Source organism: Ursus arctos, unplaced genomic scaffold (genome assembly GCF_023065955.2).
Source record: "Ursus arctos isolate Adak ecotype North America unplaced genomic scaffold, UrsArc2.0 scaffold_10, whole genome shotgun sequence".
NCBI classification, from domain to species: Eukaryota; Metazoa; Chordata; class Mammalia; order Carnivora; family Ursidae; genus Ursus; species Ursus arctos.
The window spans coordinates 67,303,095-67,317,869 of NW_026622764.1; the positions used below are offsets into that span (position 1 = coordinate 67,303,095).

The following is a 14,775-nucleotide window of genomic DNA, read 5'->3' on the forward strand; positions in this document are numbered from 1 at the left end:
TTGTACGTTTTTAATGATTTTAATTTATATAGGTTTACCCTTAGGGAGAGCTTCTGATTTTTAGATTTGTCTGTGGGTTTTTGTTTTTGTTTGTTTGTTTGTTTTTGCAGTTCCCAGTTTAACTATGTTAACAATGAAACATAGCAACTAACAGTTACATACATTTTATGAAGCTATTTCAACAGGTTGAAATTTCATAAGGCAAAATTTTAATTTCTTAATTTGTCATACGTTTGTTACAAATACTAAAAATTATTTTCTCCATTGTAATTGACATATTCAACATTATTTTTTAAAGACGTTTTATCTACAATTTTAATAACACATAAAAGCAAGTTTTCGTGAAAAATTTGTTGCTAGGATGGGACTACAAGCAATTAGTGATCCTAACAATGACAGTGTAAACTGGATTCTGTTTCCCAAACACTGCATTGAGGCTATTATAAATATGCTAGAACTAAATAGAAATACTCTATTTCCTATTCTTTTGGAATTGCACTCATTTAAGCGAGAAAGTAGCAGCCTTACCTTTGACATCTATCAGGACGATGAAATGAAGTAGAAGGAACATTGCAATCAGTCTGAGGCCGAAGAGATGTTTGATACCAGAAAAATAACAATAGGTTTACAGCAATTGAAGTATTAGATGTATCCTCCTTATACCTCAGAAGGAGTTCTGATATAGTAACTTCGGTGCCTCCCATGTCTCTGAGCATGCTCACAGCTAGAACCTTACTGGCATGAGGGGAGACGGTCTTGTCACAGCAGCCTATCTTTTTTGCTCTTTCTTTTCTGTTTCATTTTATTTTAAATCTACAGTTGTATTCTTGGTTGTTATTTCATTATAGGATGGACAGAGTGACATAAAGAAGACTTTGGTATTATTAGATAGGAAACATTTTTTTTTTAAATCACGTAAGAATTGTTTCCCCTCAAAACATGTAGTGCAATTTGCTCTACTTAAAATCCAAACATATACAGTTCTTACGTATGAAGGGATATAGATTTACACTGAAGAGGTGACGAAACTCTTTATAAGCATGTTTTGTTTTTATGCAAGAATCAAGTGACAAAAAGCTACTTACTGACAAATACACAGAGAACACCTATTCAAGTGCACTTAAATGTTTTCCAGTAATATACAGAAAGATAGTAATAATGAAAATATATGGCCTTGGGTTTAATAGTCCCTGTAAAACATTTGCACGATATTTTAAACATTGACTTCCTCTATAATCATATTCCTTTTTTGAAGTGGATAATTTTATTCTTGCTTTCGAGTCTTGTTGCACGCCTATTAGAAAACATTAATTACAGCTTAGTTCTTACATCCTGAAAGTGGCTTCTAACACAGCAGAGTTAGTGCAAGTTCAAGTATAGGAAGGGACTTTTGGTTGATCCTAATGTAATCAGAAAGAGTGCTACAAAAGTTCGTTGTAGAATTTTGTTGTCAGGGTGTATGTTTTACTAACTGGGAAATGCCTACATAGACATACAAAACAGCTTGTAGTGTTGATCTGGACAGAGGATTTTGTAAATGAATGATACGGATCCTCTTACATGTTATTATTAATCGTGTTGTTAACAATACTGTTTGAAAAACTATCCTTTGATGACTGGCTATTGTTGTCACAAATCATAAGAGACGGGATTTTCATCATTCTTTCTTTCATTCCAGCCTCTGATAGAATAAGGATTCAAGAGGAATTTGAAAGAGAAAATATTTTATTGATCACATAATGTGTTAGTTCTTTCTCTTTTAAGAAGTGAGCTAAATTCTCCAGATACATTTAGATGTGTTCTCTCATTTTTCAAACCAAGAAAGCAACAAAGAGAATCAAGTATAAGATGAGAAGAAAAAATTCAAAATCTTTTCTTACATTTTAGGCACCTTTTTTCTTCACTAGCCTCGGAGTCTTTTCAAATAAAAAATTGCCTTACTTCGCTTTAAAAAAATCAGGGTGATCAGTTTTTCCTATATTTTGTGTTCTGCTGTCGAGAGGATGGATGCTGGTTTCTGGTATTGAAATACTGAGCATGAATTTTTAAGTGCAAGTAAATGCCACGAATTGCCCATCACAAATCTATTTGAAGTTTAAATATATAGTCCATGAAAATACAATTTTTAGAGAAAGAAGAAATGTCAAGATTTCAAAGAACTTACTAGACTTCTACATGAATACTAAGCCTTGGAAATAGATTTAAATTGCTAAAAAGTTGAACCACCATCCCTTTGTGTTAGGATTTTCAGAGCTAATCTTTGAAATATTAGCACACAAACAATTCAGAACTGAGTAATTACAAATAATAGTTAAGAACATCTTTGGTTTATTATTGGTTTCTAAAAGCAGAAAAGGGCAAGTATTGAAATATGTTTCAATTAATATGCTTTAACTTTGATTTATCTAGTGTGAACATCCAGCCTTTTGAACTGAAACTGAAGTGGTTGAAATGTGCACAGGGTATAATGTATGTGTTTAAATAAGGGTAAATGAATTTACTCTTTCCTTGGAGACACTGCTGGGGAGGAAGTTCCAGAGAGTGCTTCACGCAGAGCTGAGAAGAGATGTGCAAACTGATTCATCCCCGGGTATTAACTTCAAATTTGCACAAGTGTGCTTTATTGACCCTTGCCTGAATCAAGTCATTCCTTCGTTTCAGTCCCTGGTGGGTAGCACCCATGATTTCACTGATCATAGTAAAAGCTTATGTACATATAGCATTTACTATATAGCACAATTCAATATCATTCTGGATAGTTGAAGGGAGTTTATTTACTGAAAGTACTGATTACCTAGTTCTGTCGGGGGTGGAGGTAGGTTGGGGCATTTTCCAAGTTTCTGTTGTAACTGGTATTCGTGTCTTAGACACCATTGTTACACGTAAAGCTCTGAGCTCCAGCACATAATTTATTTAAATATTGTCAGAAAACCCCGATTTTGACACATTCTTAGAATTATGTGATCATTTTTCATATAGGCTAAAACTCATTATCCTACCAAACTAATGTTTTCATCAAGACGTTTCCTGAACATTCACTGTGCTTAATGCCAGTATGTGCTTGTAAACACCTCTCACTTCTACAACTTATCTTGTTTTTTATTCACAAAACCTGATCCATTCGCTATTTCTATAATTTTTGGTTTGGGGGGAAAAGGACAGAGTGATATTCAATGAACGAGTTATATTAATAGATAAGATTTGTTCTCAAAAATAAATTATAAAATAATAAATATCAGAATTCCAAGGTTATGATAGCAGGCCAACTATGGCAATGTTCACTTGAGTGGTCTCCCTACCATAAATGAAGTTATGGTAAAGCCTTAGTCATTCAGCCATATTAGCTAAGTATTTGTGATGATTATTGTTAGCCTTTCTTCATGAGATTATGTCGCTAATTTATCATTCAGTGAGTGTTATTTTAAGTAACCTTTTCATCAGGGGTAACAGATGTATATGCACCCTGTTGGCAGAGCAAACCAGACCGAATCCTATGATGTCATTAGCATAAGCTGTCAGTCAGGTAAACAAACCAGTCCTGATATAGGGCCCATTTTGAGCAAGAGAGTCTAAGTTAAGCCTTCTAATTCTGATATTCTATGTTTAAAATAATTTAAGTCATGCTCCATTTATCTGGGAATCTCAGCTCTTGGCAAGCACAGCTTTTAGGAGCACAACTATAAACCCAGAGTAAAAAATATCACCAAGACATCCACTACTGGCGGGGCGGTAGATTAGATACTCTGAAAGGTCTTCTTGTTGAGAATAATAGCTCCTGCATAAAACAATATTTATTGCATTTCTGAAGTCTTTGAAATGAGGAGAACTAAGTATAAGAGGAAAACAGAAGACAAAACAAAACCAAAATTCTGAAATAGTAATAAACAGTAAACAAAAGTAAAGAGCAAGATGCCCTACAGACGACTGTGGATATCAGCGCTGCAACTTTTAGACCAAGCCTTGGGTCAGTGGCAAGTGCTGAGGCTCCATGTCCGCCTCCTAAGAGGATACACTGAGCACTGTTAAAGGAGGTGCCCTTCAGCACCATTCAGAACAAACATGAACCCTGTCGGGAATCTCCTGAATTTAGATTCTTAGGATTTACCCAGATTAACATGAACCAAACATTAACTCATTATCAAAGATCGACCAAGTGCACTTAGGTGATAGTCCGTAGAAATAAAAGCAACAGACTTAAACCCCAACAGTTTCAAATATTGAAGTGATCAGTTGTAGCATATAAAATGTTTAAAGAAAGAGACATGTGGAATCACAAACATGAGTAAGAAACAAGAAACCATTCAAAAGAAACAAAAGAGAATTTTTAGAAATGACCAACGTATTGTGGACATCAGAACTTAATGGGTGGGTAAAATAGTTGTTAAGATATAGTTGAAAAAAAAGTTGTACATTGGAAAAAGGAGGTGAAGAAATTATCCGGAAGGTAGTACAGGGAATGAAAAAATTTAAGGAAGTAAAAGAGATTTGAAGGAAAGCATGAAAAGTTTTAACATACAGGTAATGAGAGTTCCAGAACAAGAGATAGTGAGAATGAAGAAGAGACAACATCTGAGGAGATAATGACTGAGAATTTTCCACAAATGATGAAATATAAAATTTACAAATATAGGAAGAACAATTTCTAGTGGGTAGCACAAATAATTATAAATCCACTTCTAGACTTTTGGCATTGAAATGGTATAATATCCAATATACAGAGAAGGTTTTAAAAGAAACCAGAGGGGAAAGATCACTGACAAAGAGAGTACTTGAATGCTAGGCTTCTCAACAACAATGATGGAAGCCGGAATAAATAACATAGCACTCAGAGCTCTGAGAGAAAGTAGCTGGCAATGAAAACTCGTGTATCTAGGAAAACTATCCTTTAAAGGGAATAAAAAATAAAGTCAAGCACAAGATACATTAGGAAGCTAAGTAAGTACCAAAATGAAAGATGCAGATAAGAAGTTCAATGGCATTTCAGGGAAGGAAAAAATCCGTTTGAGTTGCAGTGACTATTAGGTAAAGCTTGAACTCTACCCATCTTGAATAACGGCTTGAGAGATGAGGAAGTAACATCAGCTATTCTTACAGTGATGTTAAGACACCGTCGAGTAAGGCTGAAGGGAGAAGGAAGTAAAGCAGATTCTTGTGTTTGTGGAAAACTGAGAGAACAACAGGCTGGATATTCAAAGAGTGGGTCAGGGGTATTATGGTACATTATTGCTCCTAATTCTTCCACTCCCTGTGAAAGGATTACACACAGCCACTTTTTGCCCTGTGATTTGGCAGTACCTCTTATAGGTAGTGTGTATTTCTCTGATCCATTGATTTTTCCCTTGGCCATGAGACTGGTTTTGACCAATTCCATGAGGCCAGATGTAGCATGTGCCACGTTCCAGCAGAGGCTTTAAATGTCTTTGCGCTGTATGGCCTGGCCTATTGAGCTCCCCTACTCCTTAGCCAGGTGAGAGTGACATGCAGCATGTTTGAACCTGAGTTGAGCTAAGCCCAGAAGAGCAACAGATGATCCACAGACCTGAGAGCAAGGCATACATGTTTATTATGGTAAGCCACTAAAATTTTGATGTAATTGTTGCCGTTTTGACTGCCACAGCAAAACTTGACTCAAACAGATAGAAGTCATTAGTCCTGTCGTTTATTTTTCAGGACAAACGCTGAAGACATTGGCCTAGAGGCACGCTCTATGTATATTGAATAAGTTAACACACAAATCCCATTTTTCTCTGTAGAAATTTTCTTCTTTTGGAACACCCTCTTCATGATATAGTGTTCCTAAATTTCTTAGAGTCAGTTATGTAGGGACTGCTTCCAGAGATGGCATTCCTGCCATTGTTCACAAAACCATTCCTAAACATTAACTATATTCTTTGATTTTTCTCAAATTCTATGCAATGTGACTGAACTTCAGTATGCACTTAATAAATACATGCTATTTTCTAGTGCATACGGATCATGGTCTCTAAGTGCCTACCTTTTAAAATTTTGAGTAACACATAATGAATTAGAACACTATTTGATGACTGCTTTAATTTTCAAATCTGTGTTTTGAGTTTACCCTGAATGATTGTACTTTTATTTATAAAGTACGATCATGTATATTGTTGGGAAATGATCTTTGATTTGAAGTGAAAAGCCACAAATCATTTTTATCTGGATTCTTTTCAAATTCATTAAGCCAGCTCTTTGTTTTATAGGATCATAAAACCAGAAACCTGGCAAAGCCCACTGAAGCCCTCAAACCAGCCAGAATGCTCATAATGGCCATTATTCTCATCCTCTTCTCTTACTTCTCCTCTTGCTTGAGGATGAGCACTGATCCGTGCACTGTTTCCTCCTAGTGTTACTTTACCTTTTGACAGCTGGATGAAATATGCAGAAAAGTGCCCAAAATGTTAGTTTCAGATGGGAGAATGAGCAAAAGCAAAACCCCAAGCAATCAATAAATTGGGTCATCTTGGATGGCAAAGTTAACTGCTCATCATTGGGCAACCCTGTGACAACTCACGATAGGTATTTTTATTTCATTTGTTGACACAGGCATTTGACAAACACTTACCAAGTTTGTGGTTTAAGCTGAAGAGTAAGGGAGCGTGGCTTGTAAGGAGGCCTGGACTGAAGGGGGCTGTGAGGGAAGCCAAGAGCTTGCATGGAATTGGAATGATCTTGTGAAGTGCTTTTTAAACCATGGAAAGAAAGGTAGACTTTCAGTGGTTGGAAGGGGAGAGCTGTTGAGAAGACTTAACCAAACAGAAGGGGAGAAAAGTTGGCATGGCCACTGTGGAAGGTAAGCTGGGGAGGACAGATCCCGAAGGCAGGAGGACCCATCAGTGCTACCGCAGTGGCCCACAGGTAGGCAAGAGCCAAGGCTGTGGTGGAGAAAATGGAGAAGAGGGAACAAATACAAGATACATTTAGGAGGTAGAATTGAAGGGATATGATGAGCAATGAGAGGAAGGGGGAGAGGGATGCCTCCGGTGACTGTTAGATCTTCAGACTGAACCATTTGGTATGATAATTAGAAGTGTCTCATCAGACACAGCCTTGAGTGAATATTTCCATGTGCTGAATTTGAGGGAACCGAGGGACATCTTGATAGCAACGCCCAGCCAGTAGGTGGAAATAGAAGTTAGAATTCAGGAGTGAGATATGGTGTGGGAAACAAGGAGTCTCATTTGTGAAAATAATTACCAAAAATACTTTGCAATAAAGGGATTGAAATGCTTCAATCAAAAATTTTAAACCACCCAGTTGCTGTGTATCCGAAGATAGTCATTAGAAGCTTTATTTAAAAGTCATTAGAATTCCAAGGCACTCAAGGTACCAGGGTTATAAGTAGCTAATTTCAGATTACTATCTCATGAGAATTCATTCTATGAGTAGCGAACGTGAGCTCCGTTTGGGTAAACCCAAGGAAAAGAGCTAAGAAAAGAAAATTATAATACCACACGGGTAGTAGATGAGATTAGGTAAGTGATTATATGCACATGTGCATATCCAAGCACATATGCAAAAAATCAGCTAGATCCTGTCAATACAATGCTATTGGATTTCGGAATGGATAGTTAAGGCACACAAAGCTAACAAATGAATGGGAGTAACCCCTAAACTCTGTGAAAATGTTACGGAGTTTTATTTTCCCAAGTTTTGAGTTAGCAGCTAACTTTATGATCAAGCCAATGAGCCCAAAGAGCTGAGGCCAAACACAGGGCCTCGTATGTCTTTAGCTGGCATACGTTGAGCTAGTTTTGCAGTTTGAAAATTGTTTTAATTACTAATTTTAGTAAATTGAGCCTTTGTTGAAATTTATAACAGGTACCGATGACATACGTTATCTATACTTGAATTCTTCTCGTTTAATGTATCTTTCAGGAATATAAACAGATTGTCATTCAATTAAAAAGTAACCCTTGACTATGATCAATTTTTCACTGCATGGAACTCTGAACTCAGGACATACTGCAGAATAGTTGCTGTAAAAACATATTGGATTGCTTTGGATTTGGCAAACCTCCCACCCATGGGCCAAATTTGGCCCCCCGCTCTAGTTCTGAATCTTGGCAAATATCCTCCATGCGAGTTTGGGCCTGCCAAGAGCTTCTGCAGCCCCCAGTGTGATTTTATTGCTGGGATTATTCCATTTGGGGAGGAGTCTGTGAAGGTTTAATGAGGCGCTATGGAGAACTTTGCAGTGCAGTTCAAAATGTCAGAGAGCAGCAGGGTTGGCTTTAGGTGACTGCCCCTCGGATAGCAGAGTGTTGGAGAACAGCAGTTAACCCTGGACTTCCCCTCATATGGAAACCACAGGGCTTCTCCCTTGCTTTTACCCGTCCCTTTATCCTCCCCTTCCACCCTTTTAGCACTGCTCTAGGCACATGGGAGACCCTTAGGAACTACTGCTGATGGAGTAGAGGGGTGATGTTTCCTTCATCAATCTTCCTCTTTACTCTGTGTGTTTCTCTCCATTTCCCATTACCTTTCAGGTCTGTTTTCTTTCTGTCTCCATGTCTCCCTCGTTTTAATTAATACAATATGGAGCTTTTTAGATTTTGATTGAAACAATTTTCATTCAATAAAAGAATTAAAATTTCTTTACTGAAAAGACAGGATTCATGTAATCCGTGGGCTAGTTGGTAAATTACCTGTATTATAGTTCATGGAAAAGGAAAAGAGAAGATTTTTTTTTTAGTTTTATTTATTTATTTATTTTTTAAAATAATTTTTTATTATGTTATGTTAGTCACCATACAGTACATCCTTAGTTTTTGATGCAGTGCTCCATGATTCATTGTTTGCGTGTAACACCCAGTGCTCCATGCGATACATGCCCTCCTTAATACCTATCACCGGCCTATCCCAGTCCCCAACCCTCCTCCCCTCTGAAGCCCTCAGTTTGTTTCCCAGAGTCCATAGTCTCTCATGGTTCATTCCCCCTTCTGTTTACCCCCCCTTCATTCTTCCCTTCCTTCTCCTACCGTTCTTCCTGCTGTACTGGAGGAGATTATTCTAAGTGAAATAAGTCAAACAGAGAAAGACAATTATCATATGGTTTCACTCATTTATGAAACATAAGAAATGGCAGGGAGAAGATTGTTTTTAAACCTTGATTGATTTCTCTGCTTAATATTATAAGTTTCTGATAGAAAAATTTTTGTTTTATTCCTTATCATTACTTGATGAACTAAATATCATTATTATAGAAATATTAAAATGATTTTTAAGGTACCAATACTGAAGTAAGCAAAACTCTTGCTTTACTTCTTTCCCCAATATCACTCGGCTCTTCAAGGTTTATTTTAAATACTCAGGGTAGTTAGTCATTTTTGTCTTTTAACTTTTGAAGAGAGAGACACTTTAAGAAAAATAGCATCCTGATTCTAAACATAAGCATATTATATAAACCGAGAACAGATATGTCCTAAGCAAAGGATACTTAATTATAATTAGAAAAAGTGCTCCGATGAAAGTATTCTCTTAGAATATTCCTCCCTTGAGATGTCTTCCTTAGAGGTTCTTTCCCAACTCGAGGTGGCACATGTGTGCTGCATGTGCTCTGGGACTCCCTTGGGGTCTCATTGCAAATGAGGTAAGAGGGGTGACAGCCAAGGTTGAAGTAGGGGATGGAGGGATCCCTGAAGCTAATTATTGATGGAAAAAAAGCAGAGCTGGGAAGGTCTGGAGAGTCTGTTTTTGAGTTACTAAATCCCTGTGTAGCCCACAAAGAAGTGAGCATAAAATAGTTCAACATCCAAATCTGGGTGCAAAACATCGAGAACTTGTATGGGCGAGGTCTGCATCAGATCACACAAGGAATCCAAGAACACCGGACTTCTGAAGAACTGGGAAGAACTTTTCAAGCCCTTGGAAACTGTTCTCTTACCAAATGCCAGAGTAGCTGCAATAGTCCTAAACTCCACTTCCTCTTGGAGAAATTGGCTAGAAGCACAGGAAAGATGTTTCTGAAAAAATGGGAGCCGCATTGGGCAGAACATGCATTGGAGAAGAATGTTGTTTTTCAAAATTCATGTGGGCTGTGCAGGAGCAAGTCTGGAATAAAAATAACTTGAGTAGAAGAAATACAAAGATAATAAGACAATACAAAGACAAATAAGGTAGATATACTTAAAATCAGATCATTGATTCTTTGCAGACACGGAAAGGGAGAAATAGTCATTCTAGCCCAGTTTCAATGGAATACAGAGTAATGCTGAGAAAGCCAGGATATAGAAGAAGAAAAGACTTTGAATGGGAACAGAATAGGAGCGTTTTCTTCAATCAGTTCCTGAGCAAGGAAGGATTAGATGTTGACATCAGCACAGGCAATGCATTGGTGATTTGCTTATTCATAACTTACTCAGTCACTGCTGCAGAGTGGATTCTATACTGTAACTGAGTCTTTTCAATCAATTCTTTGGTTGTATTTCTGATTATTTAGAGAATGCTTGCAAGTCAAAAATTTCAAACCTATATAAAAATAGCAACCACATTATTAGCACAAAAAATGCCTATATATTCTAACCAAATTCAACGTTCATTAGTGTTTTACCTTATTTGCTTTGTTACTTGTTCTGTCTATCGATCAATTGATCTATTGATCTATCTATCTAATCTCATATACATTTTATTCTGGATCACTAGAAGGTTAGTTACATACTTCACGGCCCTTTAAATACTTCTATGTATATTTCCTAAGAACAGGAATATTCTCTTATGCAACCATAGTATACATTCAACATCAGTAAATTTAACTTTGATGCAACACCTTAACTTACCATCCATATTCCAATTATGTTAATTGACCAAGTGATGTTCTTTTTAGCATTTCATCTCTCTGGTACAAGATCCTGGGCTAGGTGTTGCATTTGGTTGTCATGTTTCTTTATTCTCTTTCAATCTGGAATATTTCTTTTTTGTTTTAAAGATTTTATTTATTTAACAGAGAGAGACAGCCAGTGAGAGAGGGAACACAAGCAGGGGGAGTGGGAGAGGAAGAAGCAGGCTCCCCAGCAGAGGAGCCTGATGTGGGGCTCGATCCCAGAACGCTGGAATCATGCCCTGAGCCAAAGGCAGACGCTTAATGACTGCGCCACCCAGGCACCCCTCAATCTGGAATATTTCTATAGCCTTTTGTTGTCTTTTATGACACTGATATTTTTGAAGAATATATTCCCTACTCTTCACTTCAAAAAAAATACAACGGTTCTCATTTTGGATTTGTCTGATGTTTCCTTATGTTTAGATTTGAGTTATGCTTTATAGGCCAGAATATTGCAAAGTGGATGTTTTCTCAGGGTATCACATTGAATGGCATACAAATTCTATTTGTCCCTATTAATAATGTTAATATAATTACTTGGTCAAGATATTTTTATTTGCTACCGTGCAAAAATATTTTTTTTTTATTAGCTTCCAGGAAGCTAATAAGCAATCTGCTGGGAACCACTTAAAAACCATTCAGATATTTTTTTCCCTCAAAACAAGTTTCTTCCTGTATTTAGCATCCATCAATGACTGCTGCCTGACTCAGTCTTTACTATAATGGTTGCAAAATGCTGATATTCCATTTCCAGCACACTTTCTAGATTTACTAGTCTGCAATAGGCATACTGTAGTAAACAGGAACTCACCTTTCTTGTTCCAATAATTCATTACTACAAGTGCAGGTTGTCTCCGATTTCACCTGTGGGTACCCCTTCAAGTTGGCATCTGTGTCCATGACATACCCCCTCATATCTTTTTGATTACTGTATATTTTATGGCATGAACAGACATTTCTGTTCTGCCCCAGCCTAGGAATCAGTCACTTCTCCAAGGAGTTCTCATTCCTTATGGTGGAGGATGGCGTCAGAGATGAATATCTGGGAGAACCAGTTCACAACTGCACTGAAGAATGTGGGGAGATAATGGAAGACCTGGCAAAGGCTTTGCTTACTAAGAGTCTGAATATGGTTTTGTCTTAAAGGGATGTGTTTCACTAGCAGAGGAGAGGGGACTGGGAGCTGGAGAATGAACAGGAGGCTGAAATTGACATACTTAATCCATGAATTCTGCTGGCAATAAAGATCTTCACAGGCAACCTTACCCTCATTCAGAAACTTTTGTGTGGTTATGACCTTGGCTTGTGGGGAGTTAGACAGCTTCAGCATCTAGACAGTAAACTTCCTAAAGGACCATTCATATCTGATCATCTTGTATCCCCACACTGCTTTGTACACTGCTGCACACCTAATAATAGGTATTTAGTAAATAGTTCTTGACTAGGTCAAAGTAAGATGGGGTTAAGACTCTTTACCACCCTCGGTTCTTCCCTTGGCTTCTAGGATATCACACATTTCTATTCTTTTCCCTGGCGACTTCCACAAAGAACTCTGTTTTCTTCACTTATTCATCTCCTCTTTCCTTCCTCCTTGAATGAGTGAAGGCCTTGGGTTTCAGACCTTTACCCTCAGTCTTCCTGCCTCTGTGCTTTTGTCCAGTAACTCTTACTTATTTTTATAATTCAGCCATCCTATTCCAAATCTGGATCTCCAGCCCTGACTCGGTCCAAGTGCCAGCTTCGTGTCTTTTTTTTTTTTTTTTTTTGACGGGGAGGGGCAGACACCGCCCCTTTATTATTTTATTTCTTTAATTAAATTTAATTTTATTTAAATTTAATTAACTAACATATGGTGTATTATTCGTTTCAGAGGTAGATTTCAGTGATTCACCAGTTGCATATAAACCCAGTGCTCATTACATCATGTGCCCTTCTTAATGTCCATCATACAGTTACCACATCCCCCACCCTCATCCTCTCCATCAACCCTCACTTTGTTTCCTATGGTTAGGAGTCTCTTATGGTTTGTCTCCCTCTCTGATTTCGTCTTGTTTTATTTTTCTGTTCCTTCCTCTATGCTCCTCTGTTTTGTTGCTTAAATTCCACATATGAGTGAAATCACAGGATGATTTTCTTTCTCTGATTGACTTATTTCGCTTAGGAGAATACCTTCTAGTTCCATCTACATCATCGCAAATGGCAAGATTTCATTCTTTTTGATGGCTGAGTATTATTCCATTGTATGTGTATGTGTGTGTACATATATACACCACTTCTTCTTTATCCATTCATCTGTCGATGGACATCTGGGCTCTTTCCATAGTTTGCTATTGTGGACATTGCTGTTATAAACATTGGGGTGCAGGTGCCTCTTCAAATCACTACATTTGTATCTTTGGGTTAAATACCTGGTAGAACAATTGCTGGGTCATAGGGTAGCTCTATTTTTAACTTCTTGAGGAATCTCCACGCTGTTTTCCAGAGTGGCTACACCAGCTTGCATTCCCACCAGCAGTGTAAGAGGGTTCCCCTTTCTCCGCATCCTTGCCAACATTTGTTGTTTCCTGACCTGTTAATTTCAGCCATTCTGACTGGTATGAGGTGGAATCTCATCCTGGTTTTGATTTGTATTTCCCTGATGCCGAGTGATGTTGAGCACTTTTTCATGTGTCTGTTGGCCATTTGGATCTCTTTTTTGGAGCAATGTCCGTTTATGTCTTCTGCCCACTTCTTGATTGGATTATTTGTTCTTTGGGTGTTGAGTTTGATAAGTTCATTATAGTTTTTGGATACTAACCTTCATCTGATAAAACATTTGCAAATATCGACTCCCATTCTGCAGATTGTCTTTTGGTTTTGTCTACTGTTTCCTTTGCTGTGCAAAAGCTTTTTATCTTGATGACAGCTTCATGTCTTTGGTGATGGGACCTTTCTGAGTTAATATCTCACCATCATTTACTTGTTTCCTTTTCCAATATCTCCCCTCCATTCAGGCCCACATACTCTCACATCTACCTGGCACAGGAGGCTTCTAACTAGGCTGTACCATGTCTCTCTAATGCAGTGTATGTCTCACTCTTAGATTACCCGCCCCAAAATAGCATTTGACACATCAGGTCAAAAATTTCCACCATTCCCCATTGCCTTCATAATTAAATCTGGTGTCTTTATCCTGGTTTTCAAAGTCTTTCTCTCTAACCCTGTTTACCACTGGCCACTTCATTCTTCCTTGACTCCTGCCAATCAGTCTACCTTAACAGTTTTCAAATACATCCATGACTTTTCACCTATAACTTGTCTCTCACATACTCTTCTCCCTGACTGCAGTGGTTGCCCAAGAATCTGTATTTGCTCACATACAGGTGATGTGTCCTTGAAGATCTGGTAAATGTCCTGCTAAACTCTCATCAAACCTTTTCTGGATATACTAGCTCACAGAGATTTCTCCCTCCTCTTATGGCAATTTTTGTCCATAATATACAACTCATTGCTGTCTATATAGCTTTGTGATGTTATATGTTCCTTTGGTTATATGTTCTCATTCCTCTTCTAAACTCTAAGCTATTTGATGGCAGAGACTTTGATGTTCACAGTGCATGAAGTGACCTGGCTAGTTATTCCTTTGTAATTATTTGCTCATTGTAATGTTAAAGATCATAGCTGATTTCAGAATAAGGAATGAAGAATAAAAGTTGGAGACCTTTCCCTAATCCTGGGAACTTTGTTCTTATGAGTAGTAAATAAGACAGAATATTTAAACCTGCCTTTTCAAATAGGTTTGAACTTGATTCTTTTCTAATTAGTAATTCAGTTATATCGCCATACATTTAATAACTGATAACCTTTCACTTCCATAGATCATTTCATAGTTTGCAAAGTGTTTTTACAGACCTCGTTTAATCTTTATGACAACTCTGAAATAGGCAGGGTTGGTATGA

At 37.5% G+C, this 14,775-nt stretch overlaps 2 protein-coding genes across 4 annotated transcripts in view; one reads left to right on the top strand and one right to left on the bottom strand.

The window, feature by feature from the left end:
* RXFP2 (relaxin family peptide receptor 2) overlaps positions 1-726 on the bottom strand; it is a 57,890-nt gene extending 57,164 nt beyond the window's left edge. For both annotated transcript variants that reach the window (XM_057309324.1, XM_057309317.1), the window contains exon 1: positions 529-726. In XM_057309324.1, coding sequence (XP_057165307.1) covers positions 529-571 — 43 coding nt within the window. In that variant the 5' untranslated portion in view covers positions 572-726. The remainder of the gene's footprint in view (positions 1-528) is intronic.
* LOC113251236 (uncharacterized) overlaps positions 1-14,775 on the top strand; it is a 573,820-nt gene that overhangs the window by 85,793 nt on the left and 473,252 nt on the right. The gene's annotated exons all lie outside the window — the stretch shown is intronic.